The 9,800-nt window shown below is 36.6% G+C and overlaps 1 protein-coding gene across 1 annotated transcript; it reads right to left on the bottom strand.

The window, feature by feature from the left end:
- Window positions 1–325: 325 nt before the first annotated feature.
- LOC139142960 (matrilin-2-like) lies at window positions 326–8,002 on the bottom strand. The gene is made up of 9 exons (XM_070713156.1): window positions 7,849–8,002; window positions 5,956–6,078; window positions 5,458–5,577; window positions 4,234–4,371; window positions 2,950–3,072; window positions 2,424–2,540; window positions 2,056–2,178; window positions 651–773; window positions 326–369 (listed from the first exon to the last, which is right to left on the bottom strand). Exons 1-9 carry the CDS (start codon window positions 8,000–8,002, stop codon window positions 326–328), a joined length of 1,065 nt encoding a protein of 354 aa, XP_070569257.1.
- Window positions 8,003–9,800: the final 1,798 nt, after the last annotated feature.

Here is a 9,800-nt window from a genome sequence, read left to right as displayed (position 1 = left end):
CTTGGTTTCAGAGTTTTGCACGATATGAAGCTAACCGTCATAGATGGTAAAATCTTAGTACGATAAAATGCTTTCATACTGCCTCACTGTCAACTCAAAATGGGGATTCTTAGAAGACGTAAATATTCAACGAATTCGTAAAAAAAAGTCTACGACTAATAAATACCCTTTTGATATTGCTTACCTTGACATGATGTATTATCGGATGCGAGGTGGTAGCCGTCAGAACATGCACACACTGGTTTGTTGCTTACTGTCTCACATATTTGTTCACAGTGTCCATTTACACACGCATCAATGTCTGTTAATGAATAATCACGAGTCATCAATGTCTACAGCCCAATGGAGGGCTCTCTGGTACACATGAAGCTAATCAAAATAAGCATCAATTATAAAGAAAGGCAATATTGGTATATCGAGAGATATTAATGGCAATTTAAATGGCAATTTAAAATACATATATTAAAATCCAGGCAGCACACAGTAAAACCCAATCAAAACACACGGGGTAAAATGACCCAAGTACAAATCATAACCTCTGCATTAACAAAGTGATTAAATTCTCTCAAAATATGCGAATCAAGGAAGTAAGAACATCAAATTCTGAGCAAAATACTGGTGGCACGCGAATGAATGTAAAGGATACTTACTTGAGCATGTGTGTCCATTTCCATCCAAGTGATAAGGGTGTTTGCAATAACATTCATAGCTGCCTTCAAGATTAGTACAATCATGTTCACATCCACCGTTGTCGGCAGCGCATTCGTCAATATCTGTAAAAAATACGTACAAGTAGCATACATTTCAGCTTTTAAAACTTTATGGCAATTTGGTTTGAAAAATAATCACAATCATACCAATCCATAATCCAATGACATTAGTTCAGAATTCGTAAGACAATAGTTGTAAACATAGACACAAAACAGCACAGAACATACAGTAAATAGACGGTACACAAACAAAAGTCATATTCATGAAAGAAAGGTAGGTCTTATTTCGATAGCTTTAAATAACACTACTGATGAAGCTATTATAGACCTACAAACTAAAATGTGAATCAAAGGTCGGATTCATCGTCTCAGTTACAGTTTGATTGTCTTGGAGATATGCTGTTTGAGTTCGTAATTATACCAGTGACTGGAATAGCCAACAAGCTTATTAACTGATGGTTATCAACATAAATATTTCATATTTAAATATACTATTCGAACAAATCAAATTTTGGAAAAGGCGAAAGCTGCTCGTAGCTTCCCTCCCACTATCATCATACCGCGGACCAGTGCTCCCATCTAAAACATGAAAACGCCTCCTTCTGACTACGAAAGACAACAACTGCCCTCTTCTCTCAACATCGGTACGCTTCTATCAGTAAACCAACGGCAAACAACAAGCTCGGCTTTTCGGTCTTATCCGTAGCGCAAAAATTATCACGGCAAGCTCATATAAAAAAACTGTGTTTTCAATCGTCTTCAAACTCACAACCTACGGTATCCAGTCACCCAACAGTCAACCGACAGACAGAACAACGATCGGCCAAATCCCCGCTCTAAAAAACTGTGGTTACATTTTTCTTTCTACGACCCCTCAACACGTTGTAGAGTTCAGAAGCACTCACGCTGGTACACTCTCTATCACGCATCGCACACAAACTTTATCCAAGCAATGAATACACCGTTTAACCTGAAACGGTCATCTGAACTGCGTATGTGCGAGTTTCTTGTTTACAAACAATGCATTTCGTGCACGATATATAGACGCACCTCATCATCATAGATGCAACATTTAAATTATACGATGTAGATTATGACACACATGTTTAACGTTCATCAATCACCATCGTACCTGGGATATTGTGTTTACATTGGTCGTAAGTTGAGCGCAGTTCCGACGACTGTATCCCTTTAAAACTGGGCGAAAGAGCTTTTTGGATCAGCTTTTCCCAGCCCATTTATAAGGTAGAAAAAACACTCGCTTGCTTGCCAAATATTATTTCCAAAGATAAGTTTACATGAAAAGCTTTGTTGTCTTGCCCTGTTAAAATTGGCCGTTTGTTACCTGCGCAGGTAAATCCACTGTTATCTAATTCGAATCCCGGGTGGCAGGAACATTGGAAACTGCCCGCAGTATTGGTACAAGTATGATCACATCCACCATTATCAGCCTCACATTCGTTGATGTCTTCAGAAACAAAAAAATGTCGATTAAACATTCAAACATTCATGAGCTCTTAACAGACATACCATAAATGTTTAGTGAATGGTTATTAGCAACATATTTTCTGAGACGGAAAATGATATTGTTGTTTTCAAGCATAATTCAAGAAATAAAAACCGTCTAGAACGAGATTTGTCTTAATAATTACTGATAACACATCTACATGTTCTTCTTGGCAATCAATAACAAGATATATCAGGCTTGTGTACCAGAGCATGTGGTGCCACCTTCATCAAGAATGTAACCGTCGTTACAGAGACACACAAAACTTCCAATAGCATTGATACAGATTTGATCACATCCTTCATTGTCACACTCGTTGATGTCTGTAACGTGGATAAAACACTTTTTAATTAGAACAGAATCGATGTATGGTATTTATTCTATCCAAAAACAAATAATACCGATAAATTGTGAAAATACTTTGACTTCAGTCATATAATGCATATTTGATACGATGAAGCAAACAGAAAGTTTGTATCCTCGGTAGTGTAGTGAATCAACAAACAAACAAAAAAACAAACAAACAAACAACAAACAAAAAAACAAACAAACAAACAACCGGTACCAACAATCCCTGAAACATTTCTCAGCTTCCTATGGTGCCATCAGCAAAAACTGAAAACTCAAAGATCATAATAATCTGACCGAGCCTGACCACATTGGCTCTAATTATTATATTAAAGGTTGCTACATTTCTTATCATATACATAAAACAGAAATAATGTTAGATACCTGTACAAGCATGATTGTTGTCCGCTAGTTCATATCCATCAACACATGAACATTGATAACTTCCATCAGTGTTTGTACAAATCTGACCGCAACCGTCACTGTCTTCTGCACACTCATTCACATCTGAAGATGAAATAGTTACAATGACACTCGATGTTAACGTCTCACTTCTGACCCTGTTAACCATCTTGCTTGCATGAGATTCTTCAAATTTATGTTGAAATGATAAGCTCTAAGCTTGTCAGTACAACCAGAATGTGTGTAATGTCAAGGGTAATTGTCATGATGACTGAATTCAATTCAAAACTAGAATTCATCTGTTAAAACTCTAACATCGTACACAAGTTTTGCATTTCCAAGGACTTCCACTTGTTTTCTATACAGATTATGACAATATTTTGTCAAAAAATTAACAAAAATTATGACAATATTATGCCAAAAGTTAACAAAATTATGACATATGTGAAAATTAACTGTTGTCGGCACTGAACTCGTGGGGATTCCGACATTCCGCGACACATCATTAGTATCTGTGAGTTTATCAAGATAGCAGTGTTATCTTTTAGACATAAGATATCGTTGTGTCATGGACTTTGCAATTGTAAAGTATGAGTGTGCATTGTATCATCTTCTTTAAATACACAGACAGTAGACATTCTGAATGTTACCTATATCTTTTTAACATGACAATTTTACATTCATAAACAATTTCCTTCGGTAATAAACAAATTGCCGATAATGTGAAGAGAAGACTGGCAAATGATTATCTGCCCTCTACCATATAGTCCCTTTTTTTGGTGATAATGTACAGTATCGAACCGTGTTTTTACGGGTTTGTCGAATAAATACACTCTGGGATACGAATAAAGTTTGCAGGTATACATCACAGAGTAGAAGTATGTCAATAGTTGTGTATGTTTAATGTTGGTCTCAGAAGAGCTTTAGCATCCCGATTGTCTTCGTGTGTGTCTCACTCGACCCTAATGCTCCAGCCTTTTTGACCTCCCGTCTGGCTTGACCATTTTTTGGCCAGATCAACAAGAAGATTAACTGGTCACAGTAATAAATCTACCCTAAACTATCTATCTATTGAGTAGCAAAACGTGTATAGCGCCAGATGTCCAAAGTTAAATAATGCTCAGTGGCGCCTAGAGTTACAGTGAGAATGCTCTCTGGAAGATGTAAATTTAATGAGAAATCATGACAAGCCTATCCACTACAAAATTGAATACAAGTACGATAATCTGCCCACCAATTACTGTGAGGGTATTAGTTTTGAATCACCTGTGCAATCAAGACTGTTGCAAGCGTCTTCACGGTATCCCAACGTACAAACGCATTCCCATGTACCTGGTTTGTTCACGCATGCCTGCTGTGCTTCAAGGTCACAGTCATGGGTACCATCGGCACATTCATCAATGTCTGCAAAAGTTGAAATTGAACATGAACACTGTAGAATGGCGAAAGATCGTTGTTGAATTCAGTTAGTTGCATTAAAACTGCTACGTCTATCATTGGCAACTTTGGAAAATAAAGATGAAAGGTCTGCGTCTTTTAAGGCCTTATCATTTCGAGTATCTTGTTCAATGTTCATTATAATAAATGAAACTAAAGGACAATATGTCAGCATTAATGGAAGGATTACACGGTATCGAATTGGAATATATCATTCACAAGTAAAACAAGTAAAAATGTACTGCTAAGCATATACATGTCCACATGTCCAGCCTGTGATGCATCACCACATCAAATATTAGAACGTAGCAAATTAATGTGGGTGTCTTTTGAAGAAAAATATGTGAATCTTCGAAATGGCTGCCAGGCGGCCATATTGGATGGTATCACAAAACAAATTAATGTGTATATGTATGACATAGGTCAATGTCCTTGTACTAATTTTGAATGATATTGGTTCAAATATGTCTGAGTTATGACTCCGGACATGAAAAATTCGTAACAAAATGGCCACCAGGCAGCCATATTGCATCACATTGTGAAACCAATTGACGTGCGTGTGTATGACATAGGTCAGTGTCCTTGTACAAACTTTGAATAAAATCGGTTGTGACTTGTCTGAGTTATGGCTCCGGATATGAAAAAATCGTAACAAAATGGCTGCCACACGGCCATATTGGTTGGTGTCGTGAAACAAGTCGACGTAAATATGTAAGTCATGGGTCAATGTTCTTTTACCAATTTTGAAAGAAATCTATACACACATGTCTGAGAAGTGCTTGGTGACGGACACACAGACGAATGCACGCACGGACGTGGTGACTAATAACACAGTATAAAGAATGTTGCCATTCGTTGTTGTTTCTGCAGTCTAAAAAGTATCAGCCCCAAAAACACTAAAGCAGCTCGCGGTGACTACTGTCTAAAGTCAGGTTGTGTGTTCACAGCCTTGGCTTGATGCACCTCGTATCAACTTGATGATGAGTATTGTAACAAAGAACAACCCTGCAGTAAATATTTAAAAAATGAATTTCGTATTCACTGAAGGCTTACCAACGCAGTAGCCACTTTCCTCCATGAGGTAACCATTAAGGCATGAACACTGGAAACTACCTGGTATATTAGTACAGTTGTGATGACATCCACCATTGTCAGTCGCACACTCATCAATATCTGTGAAGGAACATTGAATATAGATCACCCAACTGAATATGGCAATCATGCATCAGTATAAATGCATAAATTGTAAAGTATAGCATTTAAAAGATGCAATGTTACCGGCAGTCAGTGAAATATTACAGCGGCATGGGGGTATTTTGTTGTTTTGATAACAGTTCGTTTATTACAAATGGACCGCATGGAGAGTAATGCCGCTCACCATACACCTATGATACATGTTATAACACTGAACTGCATAGTCGTTGGTATCTTTAAATTCTGTTGTGAGAAATCGTCAAGAAAAGCTGTCCTTTTATCAAGAGGACGATCCACTTTACACTGCGTCACTCTTTTGAAATATCGTCATTAGTACAATGTCCCCGAACAACGTACCCAGACATGCGTGATTGTTATCGCCAAGGTCAAAACCGATGTTGCAATCACAATTGTAGCTTCCAACAGTGTTTGTGCAGATTTGATCACAGCCACCATTGTTGGTTTTGCATTCATCAATGTCTGTGAAAAGAAGACCAACAGTTTTACTGACTTTGTGTGAGGTAGATGATGTTAAATGGTGCCAGTGATTTAAAACCTATAATTTTCATACCATCATTTATTGCCTCATTTTAAAACTTACACAAACATAAAACAATTCAAATGCCGCAGAATACAATGGCAATATGAGGCTTTACGACTATAGCCATGCGCTAGTCGAGTCGAGACTCTTGAACTCGTATGTACATTACATTGGGGACTGGACAGAAATTACAGGGGGGGGGCTATTTTTTTCAAAATGAGGCTGCATGAAATATAGTGACCTCCCAAAAGTGTTTGCAGCAAAATAAGTGACCTACCCAAGTTTCATGCGTAAAAATGGTGACCCCCTGCAGGTCTCAGTTCAATAATATCTTTATCGATTTATAATTTGTCATTTGACTTTTGAACTTTAAAAGAATATTTTTGACCTTTACAATTACAAATAATCACTTTAAGGCACGGTTTTAAGTAATTAGATGAATACTGAGATCACATTTAAAGTAAATAATTTTATCAACTTTTTGAAGTACAATTGAATAGAATTCAAAATTGACAGCGACAATAGCTGTAGTGTTTATCGTCAATTACAGTTTGGCTTGTAATTACACAGAGAGCACTATCATTGTTTGTCAAGAAACTTATTTCAGCCTATAAGTCAATGTTAAACTTTGAAACTTGAAAACATGAAAACTTTCTTGGAGCCGATCTGCTGCACATTTATTTGTATTGTAACCCCTTTGTATATGGACCGGTGGCCTTGGAATACAATAAAACTATTACTATTCTCAATGTTAAACAACATATAGTTTAAAAGCACGGATATAGCAAGTATTGCAGGAAAAATGTTGAATGTTTTACGTCTCGACTATCATCAGAAGTTGATTAAAGGGACATTAGCTGTAACTTCTAACTAATTTTTCACTACTATGTTTCAATGTATCAAGTACAGAATTTTACTATAATCCGATCATCATGACCAATGCCGGTGTCCTGCTTGCCAACACAGCCTGTGTATGTGAAATGAACATTGTTATTGTTGATAAATGTATTCAAGTGCGGACCTGAATACAAAATTTAAACAATAATAATGCAGATAATACTCATATAGGGTATATTTATGAGCTAAATATTAGAAATTTCGCCATGGTTCAGGGATTCAAACCAGAAACTACAGATGATACACAGAACAAACAAAATAAAAAAAAATGACCGGAGTTACAGCTAATGGATCTTTAAAGGAGTTGATTGACATCATCGGGTGATTTTTTTACATTTTTCATATTTGTTGCTCAAATTTGCAATTTCAAACATCCTATTCTAATCAAGTACATTTATCATTTGTCAAACATTTGTAAAAGCAAAGATTAAGTAATTTGTAATGTAAAAATTATTTATAGTTTTCTCTTAGACTGCAATGTATGCTGAATCAATATTTCGGTAAATTTCAAAATCAAATTTCTTGTACACATATGCATTTGTATCCCCTTGTTCTAATCCAGCATATTTTTTATCGAACGTCTATAAATGCGCAGATATTGGCATTTTTATTATCGAACATAATATAAATATATAGATACAGCTTGTTTTGTTGGGAAAAGTTGTTGATTGTTTGCCCAACAGGATCCCGTATATTATGATTTGGTATTTGTGGATGAAGTCATATATCGGCCTTTTCTTTTTCTTTTAAAAGTTGCGCAAAAATTGTGACCTTTCCAAAAACTATATTGATATATTTAACACTTTATTTACCAGTGCATGTATGACCGTTGCTATTCAAATTGTAGCCAGAGTTGCAAGTACAGTAGTAGCTTCCTTGAGTGTTTGTACATCTGTGGTCACAGCCACCATTGCTACGACTGCATTCATTGTCATCTGGTGAGAATGATGCACTTACATTATACATTGTTTCTGAAGTGTTTTTACATGTTCTCAAAATTTGCAAAATTATATATAAAATGTTCGGAGCACTGATCTTGCTACACGTTGTATACACGTTGTATATCGCCAATTTGAATTCGAAATGCAATGATTAATCGATCGAAAGGTAAATTTCGCAGTATACAGATATAGTTACAATTTATTGTAAGAGAAGTAGCTATTTCCATCTTGACAAAATTTAGCAAAATTAATATGAAGTCACATGTTTAGGTTTGTCATTGACGTGTTCTAATTTTTAAACTTTTTTGTACTCGTCTGGATGCCTGTGTATAATTTTTTATCTGTCGCAATATTCCTTTAGATATCACCAACCAATCACAGCCAATATCGAGCAACTGTTCGTGACAACTCTTGCCAAATAAAAACAGATGAGTTTATGAATACTAATTGCTGTTGCTATTGTCCTTCAAATGATATCTTTCCCGTGTTCCAGATTGCTATAAGCGCACACACTTTACAGAAACGGGTGGTTCGTTGTTACACCTACAAATACATTCTTGGTTCGGGTTTACCTACCCGCTTCACAACAAGTACCAATCCACCCAGGGTCACATGTACACGAAGATGAAAGCGGTTGACCACGACCGTTACAACCTGGATTGTTACAAGATCGTGTTTGAGAGAGTTCATCATTACAGGGATATCCACACGTGTTCCCTCTGGTCACCTTTCTTGTACGAGTCTGAGTTCCACTAGTTCCACAATCTCTTGTACAAGCACTCCACGAACTCCAAGAAGAGACCTCACAAGGTAAGCACGTCCGACGTCTTCGCCTTCGTCTCAGGCCCTCTCCTGTCCTTATTTCCAATATAGCAATCAGCATCAGAATGCCAATGACAAGGACAGTTTGCTTCCGCATTTTAATCGTTCTTAAATTTTACAAATCAGAAGACAAAAGGTAAGACAAAGTCATGGTAACCACATGGGAGAGCACTGTTTAAAACAAGTCTTTCATTTGGACTAAAGCTCAAAAGCGAATATTTGAATATAGACAGGTTGGAAACTTTGCTCAGACTGAAGTCAAAATAAAGTAATCTAAACTGTGATATTAGAAAAGGTGTCGATGTTTCTGTAACCATGATTTTTAAGTATCATATGATTGAACTGACAAGGATGTCATATTTGAAATACATTACCCAACAAACAAATAGACACAGAAGAAACCCCGACTTGTCTTGAAACGTGTTTAGCAGGCTAATCTGGTTTAGTCTTGCACAGATGAACGTCACGCCTCTGTGTAGCATCGCCCGTCAGAATCGTCCAATATATCTACTCTACGGCACTAATTAATCATTATCCGTGATGAAGTAGTGTCTGGTACCTAGGAGATCGCTTTGCAGATATCAATGTCACATAGTTGTCGATTTTATAGTAGCGGTTGCTGAGAATTCAAAGTGTACCGGTATGCCAGTCTAAATTTTGGGACATCAACTTAAGTTAACGAGGCTGGAACTGGACTGACAAAATCAGAGATGCTTCATTTTGATTTGATTATACACAAAGGAAATGTCGTATTTTGTACGATTCGCTTAGATAGCCACAATATCTTTCAACATAGAGATACAAACAAATCATCATAAGGGTTATGAGTTTTCAGTCGATCACTAAAAGATGGCTGCAATAAAATTGACACGTCTTGTATTACACACGCACTTCATGTACATGCATTTATAGTAACATAGATTATACATTATTTTACATGGTTTCACATATTTTAACGAAAAAGTCGCGTCGTGTCTGGTCACAGCAAAAAGTCAGTGTGA

The sequence above is a fragment of the Ptychodera flava genome, chromosome 10 (genome assembly GCF_041260155.1).
Source record: "Ptychodera flava strain L36383 chromosome 10, AS_Pfla_20210202, whole genome shotgun sequence".
Classification (NCBI taxonomy): Eukaryota; Metazoa; Hemichordata; class Enteropneusta; family Ptychoderidae; genus Ptychodera; species Ptychodera flava.
Note: the sequence above shows the minus strand (reverse complement) of the source record. Positions and strands in the feature narration are given on the sequence as shown.